Genomic DNA, 12,492 nt, shown 5'->3' with positions numbered 1-12,492 from the left:
ATTCTACAAATTGCAGACTTCATGGGTGACTTGTTAGGCCACACTAGTCCTTACTATATATAGGGCTGGAACAGTTGATTGTCTGATAAGGTACATGTCGGTTTGAATGTACTTGTGTACAGTACATGGTCAAATGAATACTTATTATCCATAGCCTATCCGGTGAGCATTTGCCAACAAGGACAAGTTAATGCCTTATGTAGTTTTTCTTTTTTGGTTTCAATTCAATGCCCGATTTTTTTAATAAGGAGGAATCACCTCAATACACTACAACATTAAGGGCTAGAAAAACACCGTAGACTGTTTATAAGAAGCAAACTAAATCACAGTACAATTATCTTTCACAAACTGAAAACACACTGAAATTGTTGAAGTTCTAAACAAAACATGGATTGTAACCAGTCAATCACAAGCCATACCCGGCTTAATTGTCTACTTGACTCGTAACGAAACCATAATTTACTAAATGAACATCATGCTGTATTAAAGAAGACTTGAAACAAGTGATTGAGACCATAAACGAATGTTTACAATGCTTACTTAGGTAATCAATCAAGAAAGAAGTAGGGTCATTTTCTCCTAGACTTCCATACGTCAGACTACTTTTTTGAAACCAGAGGAGTCGCCCCCTGCTGGCCATTAGAGCGAATGCAAGTTTAAGTCAAGGTTCCCGCCTTGAAAACTCACATTTAGTTTGGATCATGATGTAACAATTTATAAAATCACAGGGAGTAACAGTCTCATATCAGATTAATCTACGCCTATCATCTTAAAAGTGCAATTATAGTTTTTTAATTCTGAGGAACGGTCAATATACATACAGATTGTTTGTCAGCTGCTGCACTGTATAGCAGATGATGTCAGATCTCTTTAGCTTCGGCAACAGTTTCCTTTTTTTATTTCTGTCTCACAGTTGATCTTATCCGACCTTTGCTACCATATCATCTATTACATGTGCCCAGTGATTTGCCTTTTTATAACATTGGAGTCATCGTGGCAAAGTCTTGACACCGCGCCGAAAGAATTTTCTTCTGACCTACGCCCACAGTTATACATTGGACATACAACACTCAAAACAATCCTCTTTAATACTCTTATCCGACTAACAGAGCCTGTTTTACATACCTTATTCACCCACTCGCACGCCTACACAAGGCCTATTGAGGATTCTGACAAGCTCCTCTAAAAGTAGGCAAAGCATAGTTTCCTCTTAATGGCCTTTCTTTGCAAGACTATTATCTCAACTGCAAGTTTCTATTAACATTTTCTTTTCTCTCTTTCTGTTTCCAGAAGAAGCAGGCGTCCAGCGTTGACCGGATCACTTTGTACGGCCTGATGGTTAAGCCCATTCAGCGATTCCCTCAGTTCATATTGCTCCTGCAGGTATCAAATGTTGTTTTGTAAACGGCTTTTTCATTTGTTTTAATTAAGAGAATCCCTTATGTTTCACTACCCTAAACCCTTCCAATATGAGAAAACGAGTCAAATTATAGATTCAGCTGCACATACACTAATAAAGATGCAAAGCTGCAAGGTCACAGAATGGATTATGGATCTGAACTTATCCAAAGTACAAGAAAGTTGTACCTCATTTACTTTTTACACCAAAGTTAGCTAGAGCTAGAAAAGTAGCTAGCCACATCAGTTTTTCATATTGCTTGCTTTATATCCTCCCTGGCTCTTGCACTTTCCATTCTGAGCAAAGATTTGGATTTGGGCTTGACTTGCTGGATCTGCAGAAGCTCATTTCATCCCTCAGTAGGCATTGATTATCCATGAATTCAAAAGATAAGTTATGAATGTGAATCAGGCATTTTCTTCTAGACTAAACTCAGTGCTCCAAATAGGAAGTGTATGTATTAAATCATACATTTCAGGGGGGGGTAGAGCTCAAGGCACCGAGGTACATCTGAGATGCATATCAAGACAATACCAAGCTTCCACAAAGCCTACACTTAGACTAGTTTGTTTTAGCCAACTCTGCTTACAAAAGGGTAGAGATTGGAATACAATGAGCTTTACAAAGTTTACATAACCACTGGAAGGTTAGTGTGGTGTACACAGTCAAACCCCTAAACTCGTAGTGTTTGATGTTGGAAATAACATTTCAAATTTTGAAAAATGTCCCATATTTGCAAAAAATGTCCCCGTTTTACGAAAATACTCCCACCAAACAAAACATTTTTCAGAACTTTAAAAACTGTCACCATTTTACAAAAATGGCCCCACTTTGCCAAAAAGTCCGAGCTTTTAAAAATGGCCCCACTTAAAATAAATGTCCCCACTTTACAAAAAATGGCCCCATTTTGCCAGAAAATGTCCTTCCTTTGTATACTGCAATATACTATAATATAAAGTGTAAATAATGTATTCTGTTGTCAGTATTGTCTTCACTTGGAAACTTTCAAGGGGGAATTGGTTTTGATTTATTTTTACATTGCAGTGCCTTCACCTAAAACTTTCCTCCTGACCTTTTCCAGGACATGCTGAAGAACACACCGAAGGGCCACGTGGACCGTCTGCCCCTGCAGCTCGCTCTGACAGAGCTGGAGATGCTGGCTGAGAAGCTGAATGAACAGAAACGAGTTGCCGACCAGATTGCAGAAACTCAACAACTTGCCCGCAGCGTCAGTGATCGCCTGCTCAGTAAGGTGACTGGATGCACATGCACTCCCACATGCACCCGCACACACACACGTGCCCCAATCAAATCAGCAGTGAGCCAGCCCCCTGCGCCCTTTAACTTGTTATCACTGTGAGCCAAACACCTATAAATTTAACCAGTATATGGCCATCGCTTGTATCACTTTCCCACACATTAATCCAGGGAGGCATTTTTATTTCGGGAAATTATCTCCTAGAAATGATGCCCATTATCATTCCTAAACAGTACCAAATGCAGTGGCAGAGGCGTCGCCTCTCCATTACCACACTGGAATTAGAGTCCTGCCGCTGCAAATCTGAACAAATGCTGCTTTGAATAAGAAGAATTAAGGGGTAAATGAGACATTTAATTGGAAACTGTAAGTGAGCTATCTCTTTCACCCTGTCGCTCTTCCTCTCTCTCCACTTCGCCTCACCTCTATTCCCCTCTTGCACTCCCTTGCTTACTCCCTTGCCTACTTTATCACTCCTCTTATACCACTCTTCTAGTCTTTTTCCAGTGTGGCTGCATCTTCCTCTCTCTTCCTCTCTCTCTCACTCTCTTTCTCCCCCCCCCCCCATCCTTATTTCTTTCTATCAGCCCTTGCTTTCCAGGACTCTGAGATGAGCTGATTCGCCCAATCTCTTCCACTCCACACAGAATTCCATTTGCCGCGGTGACTCTGCAGAATTCCAATAGGAAACAGTCTCCTCTATTGCCCCCATAACCATCCAATGAAATATTCATTCTTTGTCTCAAAGTATCTAAGTCGCCGGAATAGGACAGATAACAATGTGAGTGAGAATGGGTTTCGCACACACTCACGCGCACCCGCACTCACACACTCGCGGTGCAATGCCCTCTGTGTCCATTGATGCTTGAAGACTTTAAGGGTGTATTCTTATAGCGGCCCAACTCTTGAGGGAGTTGTACAGTTTTGTGGCCATCAAACGGCAGTCCTACACGGACTAATGACTCATTTTGTGAGCCACAGCCAAGAGCAGCTACAGATTGCCTGCAGATAAGACATCCTCCTCTGTGAAATTTCGGTCACATGCGTTACTGCACTGCAGGTTGCGGAGCGGACACAGCCGAGAGATTCATTACTCGCTAAAATGTGTGCCTATTGAGCAAACACAAACATCAAAGTATCAGGATTGCGAAAGCCATATTTGGACATAACGTTCTGCTTGCAGTATAAATTGTGATGAGCCTGGCTAAGATTGGCGCAGTATGCATACAAATAAAGGTATTGATTCAGGCAGTCATAAAAGAAGCTGGAGCAAAGTGATAACAAAAAAGCTTTTTGTTGCCATTTCTTTTTTTGCTGTGCAACATATGGATGACAGGAAAGCACAGCGTGTGCCAACATACTGTAGCATAAACTGCATCTGTTATGGAATTGATTTGCTGTGTCTGTCTGTGTGTGTGTGGGTGCATGTGTGTGCAAAGGTGTGCGTTTAGCAAACTGTTTATGCGTTTGTATCCATGTGTTGTTGCCTTGTTGTTGTGGAAAGGATTGTGTGTCCCAGTGCTCATGAGCTAAGCCACTTTGACTCACCACCACTGGTGGCGTTATGGTGGATAGCATGGCACAGACAAAAAGACACAGAAGGATCTGAAGGGATGTGTTTATTTAGAAAAAGAAGCTCCTGTTAAACTCCATTAAATGTACGTTTTTTAGGTCCCTGTCATCATGTGTGTGCAGGGCAGAGATAGCGGAAAGAACATGTGCATTCCCTCCGTCACTAAGTTGGATGAATGAACACGCTAGGGATGTATGTGTGCCTTTTTTTTCCTGTGTGCACATGAAATGACCTTCAGCGGCGTGAATGTGTCGCTAATCCCTGATGAGACATCTCTTCCTCCAAGGCTGACTTCTGCGTCCTCCAGGCGTGGAGCTCTGGAGGACTGGCCCCCTTTGTGATGCTGTCTCCACCGCCTCTCATCTGATTGCTGTGTCCCTTTTAGCAACTGAACTCGGAGCAGGGGTCACTGGTCCTTTGTGAGACGCTCATCGAGACGGTGTACGGCGAGAGGGGACAAGTCCTGAAGTCCAAGGAGAGAAAGGTCTTCCTCTTTGATGATGTACTCATCTGTGCCAACATAAATGTCAAGTAAGTCCCTCTTGTAAAACAAGTGGAGCTAGATTCCCTTTGCATTCAGAAATACTTTGCTAATGGGGTTCGTAATGCTTCGTTCTAGCATGAAGTTATGCGTGAGTTTCGTAAGTGGTGTCTGCTACACATGCACAGTTTGGAGGAATAGCTATTAGGTGGCACGGCGCTCTAATGTGATGCCGTAGGTTTTGCGAGGATATTTTGGCAAACTGCTTTGGAAAGAGAAAATAGCTGCGAGGGGTTTCGAGCCCTATCTGGAGTTGCAGGAGCTTTATCAGCTTTAAACAAATGGTAGAATGCCTAACTACGACTACAGGAGTCCTAGATTACTGACATAAAACATTTTTTTTGGTTTCCTTCCAATTTATCTTCCGCGACAGCACCATTGATCACATCTCTCTCTCTCTCTCTCTCTCTCTCTCTCTCTCTCTCTCCTTCGAAGTAAACAGGAAGGGAGATTTTGTATATTTCGCAAAGCCCCTGTCAAAGATGTTGCTTAAAGCCCTCTTGTTCAGCCTTCAAAGTAATTATCACTCCACGTCTCATTCAACTCGAGTGTCCCGAAGTTGACTTTGTCTGCCCTCCAGGATCTTGACAAACCGATCACAATGTTGATTGTCTGCGTGATTACAGGAATACATGAATAGCAATGAACTCCTCCTCACAGCCAGGGGTACAATTTTGGCAGGGAACACGGGTGATCATACGGATTCTAATTCCCACTCCCGAAGTCTTCTTCATGACATTTCTCCTGCTAGGAAGAGGTGTAGTGAGAGGGAGGGGAGGGGAGGGGGATTTCTCTCAGGTTGTTTTCTCTCTAAAACTCCTATTTCTTTTAAAAATTATTTATTGGTCTTATCTCCACCAGGGGGCCTCCGGATATCAGCAGCCTGGTCCCTGTCGGCCCCAAGTACACCATGAAGTGGAGCGCCCCCCTGCAGCAGGTGCAAGTAGTAGAGGTGGGCCAGGAGGGCTCTCAAAGCAAAGACACCCTCTTCCAGCAGAGCGGGGCCAAGCGAGCCTCCACCTCAGGTAAAAAAAACAAAAAAAACCATTCCTATCTCGTTCCTCTCCCCACCCCCCACCCACCCATGTGTCATCCTCCAGTTAATCTCATCACTTGGACTGACTTTTTTAGTCTCAGCCCCTTAGTCTGACTCAGCAAGGCTAATCTGTTTCTGTTCTCGAGTGTCCCGCGGAGGGCTGGAGACGCATCCGTGCTGCTTGTCACTCTGATTGAGGATGTGTTTGTGAGGAGGACAGTGATGACGGTCACTTGTTCCAATCTGCCTAGGGTGTTTTATCTTGGAGAGAGATGAGGGTGGTAGAGAGCCCCCCGCCGCAGCATCCCCACAGTCTCATTTCACTCTCTGATAGACCACAAAGCGCACCGAGAGTGGAGTCATCAATCTGCAGAGATTATTCCCTCCCTTTCCAGGCCCAATTAGAGAGCCAGTCGCAGTAGATAGGAATCGGTGGTTGAGACACTAGTTCTCCCACCAGCCCTCTGTAAACTCTGGCGTACACGGAGCTTGACGAGATCCCTGATAAATGTGCCATGTGGGAAAAAAAGGGGAGATACAAAGCCTTATCAGGATGTAATGGCAAAGGCTTTTTTTTTTTTTTTTTAAAGTTGCAGTTCCATGACTCAAATATTAATGGCGCCTCCCTCAGAGCTACCCGTGTCATGCTCAGCAAGCAGCTTCTGTTTTGAGAGCCGGTTTCCGATCCTCTACGGATTAATGTTTCTCTCAGGTAGTAGTGTGTACTCACAACTTTTGCAGCAAAAGGTTTTGGGGATCATTCGAGGTTAGCTCTCTCAATGCTGCCGTCTGTCTTCCCATTGCTCGCGTCTAACTCTGCAAATGTTATGCCCCAGAGAAGGGAGCTGGATTCTGACATATTTTTTTTGACGACACGGTGCAGTCACCTTAATCATGTCTACACAGAAACCTCCTTGAACATCCGTGGGACCGTTCCCCAAAAATTTTCATTCAGACAGCTTGTCCCATCTATTTATAGTTTCATCCCCCTGTGATGTCATTCAGTGGGGTGTCTGCTCTAAATCCTGCGCTCCCTCAGCAGGGCTCAAAATGGAGTCATTTTTCATCTTCTGCAGGCCCCGGTGCCCTTCTTTATCGAAGAAAGCTGTCCTTTAGGGAAATGCGGGCCCGTCTTTCTTACTCCTCCCCTCTGCTCTGTCTCTATCGGACCGTCTCCTTCCTTGTCTCCTCTCCTCAGCACACAGAAAGCCCCTCTAATGTTCCTGTTCCCTTTTTTTGTGCCGCTCTCACGCTGACTTACCTTCATTCCGTCCCTATTGCACCTCCCTCATTGCTGCTTCGCTTTTGACCTGCTGTTTGGAGTGCTGTTATTTTTCTTCCTTTGTCAGAAGTGTAGCAGTGGGGCTTTGGCTGCGGATCAGACATGGGGGTTTTGATGCAGGTGTGGAAAGCTGCATTGTCTTTGAATCCACTGGCTCTAAGCATCACTGGCACAGCGGCTGAGTGCTAGATTGCTGACTTATTCCAGGAGAAACCTTTGGGCTCTCCGGCCGTGCACACCAGTGGGGCTCCGTGCCTGGCGGCCGATGTGAATAGCCATGTCTGGGTGTGAAAACCATATCCTGCCTCACCAACGGGATTACGCTGGATTACAACTCAGCACATTCACCTCTCGGGCCGTAGCCAACAGCCGGGCCCCAGAGGAGTCGACGGACCAGTACGTACAGGGGTCCAGGCAAATCCCCTTTGGAGAGGACAGGAAGACATTGTTCTCGCGGCTTGCAGCACACCCTTTTATATTCAGATGTCTCACCTATTGATTTCTTTGCGCAGTTGACAGATGTCACTGGCGGCCCCCATGACAAGAATCCCATTAAACCCCCAAAAGCTACAATAGAGCTCTTTAAATGAACAATGCAAGCCCACCGCTCTCCTCCCCCCCCCCCCACCCTCCTTGCCTCTTATGGTTTTACTCTCACTGCGTTTTCTGCACGCGGATAGAGAAAAGACAGCGGGTCCCCTCGGAGGAGAGCATGCCTCACTAAGCCCGCCTACCGGCTCAGCTCTTTCTGCTACTTTATTATGTGGCAGCGGTGACAGTGCAGGACAGCTCAGGAGCAAAATCTACCTGCAGAATTTAATTAGCCAGTTTTCATGGAGCCTGCTGCCGCGGGAGATGTGGGCCGGGGGAGGCAGGACGGAGGACGGCAGACAGGAGGAGGAGACACAGCTATCGATTGGCAGCAGTAGGAGAGGGAGAGAGAGAGAGAGAGAGAGAGAGACTTTAAAGGCAGCCGGCCTCAAATCGATGCTGAATTTTGCGTCTAATGAGACACCTGCATTCCTTTTGGCCAGCAAAAGGGCATCATGGCCCTGAATAACAGTTTCTCCATCTGTTTTTTTTTTTTTTTTTACCCATAATTTCATTCTCTGTAGTTCAACAAATAATGAAGATCGATCCATCTGCACATCGAACCTCTTTTATTCGTGCCTCTGGAGTTTCAGCAAAGGGAACTTTTCTGTCTGCCCTTCCACTAGTTCTCAGCGGCAATGTCACGGTGTCCTCTAAGTGTTTGGAAGACTTCAATCTGGAACATTAGATAGTTGGTCAATAAACCATACATGTTTAATGTATACGTTATTGAGATTGTATCGTTTAAATGATTAGTTGTAAAAAAAATGATTGACAACAGTTTGTTTATCAAGTCATTTGTCAAACATTCACGGGTTCCAGCTTTTCAAAGTAGAGAATTCTCAGATTTTTATCCATGTATATTGAACCCCTCTTGATTTTGGACTGTTTGTAAAAATAAACAATCAATTTTAAGAATCACCTTTTGTGAAACTGTGATGGCATTTTTTGGATTACTTTATAACATTAACTAGGTGTACTTCCATTTTTCTTTTGCATAAGAATATGAAATGCGATGGTGTCATTACAAACTCTGAGGCTTTGCTTGTTGCCCATCTTCTCAGGCAAAGCGTTCCTCGGCCCTCCACGGCTCTACCAGGAGCTGCAGGAGCTGCAACATGACCTTTCCGTGGTGGAGGAGGTCACCCTCCTCGTGGGCACTCTGCAGGGGATGTACCAGGTACCTACATGTCCCTTCATGTTACACTTTTTACCGTGCCTGCACCGTCTCACAGGGAAAATGTGTATCATACGACATAGAGCCTATAATGCAACAAAGTCATCTGAAAGGTAACATCTCAGGCGTAGTTTTCCTCATTCCCACTGTCACTGAAGTCACAGTTTGTTACATTTATCACACCACGAAAACACACATCCCTGCTCTCTCAAAGCTTTCTTTAAGAGCCGCCAGACTGACCTTCAAACGTGATATTCCCTGTTCACTGACACTGAAAACTGTCTCAGTGTCACAAATTATTAATAAGTTAGTTAGCGCAAGATATTGACTAAAAATACGTGTATATGAAAGATGGAATGTGTTCTGTGAGTGTCAGATTACTTAACAAGAGCTCCTAAACCCTGAGAAAACACCAAAGAATCACAGAGGCGGCAAAGACAAAATTGAAGTATGCATAGCTGATTTGATTGGCCGAATTCAGTCCAAACTAAGACATAAAGTCTTGATGGTACAAACAAAATAACCATTTGGTGAAATCTCTCTCTCTTCTATCTCTTTTAAATAAATTGTAAAAAGGATTTTTGATGGATAAATTGTGATCAAAGAGAGGCTGCTCTTTGATCACAATTTATCCATCAAAAATCCATGTTCTTCTTGAATCCTCCATTTTTAAAAGCATGAAGCCTCCCATCTATCTCTTCATCAACAATGACACAGTGTTGGGAATTGAGATTTTCCCCACTGGTATTCCAGATAGAAGTGTCAGATTTGCTATGTTGCGATAGAAACCAGTAGTGGCCCCTCCTGCTGTGTTCAAATCAGGACACTTCCCAGTAGTCTGCCACTAACACATTAACTGTACCATACTCTACATAACACAGCCAGGGAGGTATACTCCAGCAATCACCAAAGAGCCTCTCAGGCTAATGGTGGCACCTTAGCCTCCCTGCATAATGAGCACATTGTCCTCAGGAGGAGTGATATTAGCTCGGCACTAGATGACTGATTTTCACTTTCCACACAGTTATCATACTGTCCACCGAACAAACAGACAAAATACTTCTGCACAGCTCATTGGCTTCAGAAAATTGATTCGATGCTGTTTGAATTGAAGGACAAGATTTTACTGTCGAATTCATTTCGATGTTGAAGGTGATTCAAAGTTACCTTTGAGGGGATAAACCATGTAGCGTCTAATAATGTACTGCAATGGATGTGTAAGAATATAAATATGTTAGTATATCTACAGTTTTTTCCAATGCTTCGTTCACTTCTCGGTGAGATGACCTCCTGAACTCTTCAGCCGAGAAACAAGTTTTAATTGTGTATGTGTGTGTGTGTTTCTTTTTTTCCATCAAAGAACCTGAACACCACTGTGGCCCAGGACTGGTGTCTGGCTCTGCAGAGGCTTATCCGCATCAAAGAAGAACAGATCCAGAGTGCTAACAAATGTCGCTTACGCCTGCAGGTGCCCGGCAGGCCAGACAAGTGAGTAGTGTCTAAAATACAGATGTGCTCATAGTACAATGTGTGGGTGTGGGAACATAAACAGCAGCCTGAGGTTTTTTTCTAGGCCGGTAACTGATTTAAAAAGTTTCTAAAGATGAGAGTACAGCAACATTTGTGATTCCACAAAAGGTTTCAATGATAAAATAAGTAGACGAACATCGGCAGAAGCAGGCCGTCATGCTCACCACTAAAAGATAACAGCCAGTGACACACATTTTAATGCAAAAAAAAAAGGAAAGAGAGGAATGGGTTAAAAAATAGGACGTGGTGGTGATGTTTGGGTACCTAGATCTGAACTTTTGCAGATCAGAGGCGAGAACAGTTTATTCTGTCGCGACTGGATAATTACCTGACTCAAATAATTCATCTCCCTCTGTACTTGCACAGAATAATGAGTAGCTTCCGCAGAATGTTCCTTTTTGCAGGATTTAAATGAGGCACTTTTTGCTGCAGCGTTTACATAGTCTGACTCACCGGATGTAAGCTGTGGGTACAAGCCGCCGCCTATCCCACGCATCGTTCTCCTCCCCTTGCGCTATCTGCGTTACCTATTTTGCAAGGGCACCGTAAGGCGTTGCTAATTTAGATTTCTTTGTTCCGACTGATAGCCGACCCTTGTAAATCTATCATTAACCGCTAACTGTCAGGATTAGCGCATAGCATGCAGGGGTGCTGTGGTTGAGGTGCTAACAAGCCAACCATTCTGCAACAATAACCGATGCAAAAAAAAAAAAAAAAAAGGTTTAATTCATCACTTAATGCCAGCTGCAGTGTATGCACAAAAAAAGTCAACTGTCACTGTTTCACCCATCCGGAAGAGTTAACCAATAAGTTTACAACACATAAATGAGTTAGCCTCTAGGTTGGGGTCAGGGATCAGGCTAGAGAAGTGCAGGCCCGGTGTTACGTTACCTAGTATTCAGTCGAGAAGTTAGCAGTATATTTAACGACTGTGAACGTAGTGGTGCATTGTGGGTACAGTCTTTGTGTCAGTAAATAAATGCTTCAACCCCTTCGACCCAAGACAAGTTCCTCTGTCTTGCTAGCCTGCTAAATGCAAAGTGAATGGGGTTAGCACAAAAGCTAGCAACAACAATGGCCCTGTCTCACTTAAGGAGGCCTGAGCTTTAAGTGACAAGTTGCTACTCTCTTGGTTTTGCTCTGCTTTTTTTCATATTTTTTAGTAAGCGAGTTTTAGTTAAACTGTTTAACTGATAATATGAATCGGTCAACATGATTATTTACGGTTTAAGGGTTCATTTTTTTACATACCCATGCACCTTTGCTGCATCAGGGCTTAACAACGTCCCCAGAAATTGAGATTGGTTTAAAGAAATACAAAATAAGCCAGAGCGTTTTCTTTCCCCTTTAACAGAATGATGATGTGTGGAGCCAGACCTTTCTTTACTGCTGACTCAGCGCTGTGGCAATAGGACTAGCTTTTACCTAATATTGGACCCCAGTGCAGAACTTTTCTGAATTGCTCAACTAAGAGCCATATTATTTAATGTTTACAGTGGCTGTGCTGAAAAGCCAAATGTTCTGCACTTGGCAAAGTAGTAAATGCTGTAATTCATCTCCTGCTTGTGTGGTATCCAAATGTTAAACACTTCATTTAACATTTAAGTAAACTGTAAGTTTATAACTTATACAGTTTAGATTTTATGTCCACAGTTTTGTTCAGCTGAGCATATATCCAATCCACTGCAATTTACCTTGTCATACTCAGGATCTTAAATGGTTGCGATAACATGCCAAAGTGGATCCTGGTGGGTGGAGTGACTACTGAATGACTGAATGCGTACTTAGAGAAGAACAAAGACGGCAAGGAGAGAGCATATGAGTAGCTTATAGTACTGCACAGGAACTGGGAATAGCAAATAATGGCAGATTATAATGGATCCCATTTTGTGGCTTCTGGTGGGGAAAGGATAAGAAAGAGGCAGGGGAGGACAAAAAGGGAAAGATTGCAATAGAGAAGCCCGAGCCCTGCTGGGGGAGACTAAGCAGGAGGAGGAGAGGAAGGAAGAAAGAAAGAGCAAGAGTGATGATCGACCTCCCCCATGAAAGACTTGGCTCGGTGCCGGCAGGGCAGCGGCAGTCAGAAGAGTGGGCCTAATGCTTTG

At 43.9% G+C, this 12,492-nt stretch overlaps 1 protein-coding gene across 2 annotated transcripts in view; it reads left to right on the top strand.

Moving 5' to 3' along the window:
• arhgef10la (Rho guanine nucleotide exchange factor (GEF) 10-like a) overlaps nucleotides 1–12,492 on the top strand; it is a 108,442-nt gene that overhangs the window by 33,468 nt on the left and 62,482 nt on the right. For both annotated transcript variants that reach the window (XM_054617083.1, XM_054617082.1), the window contains exons 12-17: nucleotides 1,291–1,383; nucleotides 2,481–2,651; nucleotides 4,616–4,761; nucleotides 5,633–5,796; nucleotides 8,745–8,860; nucleotides 10,218–10,345. In XM_054617083.1, coding sequence (XP_054473058.1) covers nucleotides 1,291–1,383; nucleotides 2,481–2,651; nucleotides 4,616–4,761; nucleotides 5,633–5,796; nucleotides 8,745–8,860; nucleotides 10,218–10,345 — 818 coding nt within the window. The remainder of the gene's footprint in view (nucleotides 1–1,290; nucleotides 1,384–2,480; nucleotides 2,652–4,615; nucleotides 4,762–5,632; nucleotides 5,797–8,744; nucleotides 8,861–10,217; nucleotides 10,346–12,492) is intronic.

The sequence above is a fragment of the Anoplopoma fimbria genome, chromosome 17 (genome assembly GCF_027596085.1).
Source record: "Anoplopoma fimbria isolate UVic2021 breed Golden Eagle Sablefish chromosome 17, Afim_UVic_2022, whole genome shotgun sequence".
Classification (NCBI taxonomy): Eukaryota; Metazoa; Chordata; class Actinopteri; order Perciformes; family Anoplopomatidae; genus Anoplopoma; species Anoplopoma fimbria.
Note: the sequence above shows the minus strand (reverse complement) of the source record. Positions and strands in the feature narration are given on the sequence as shown.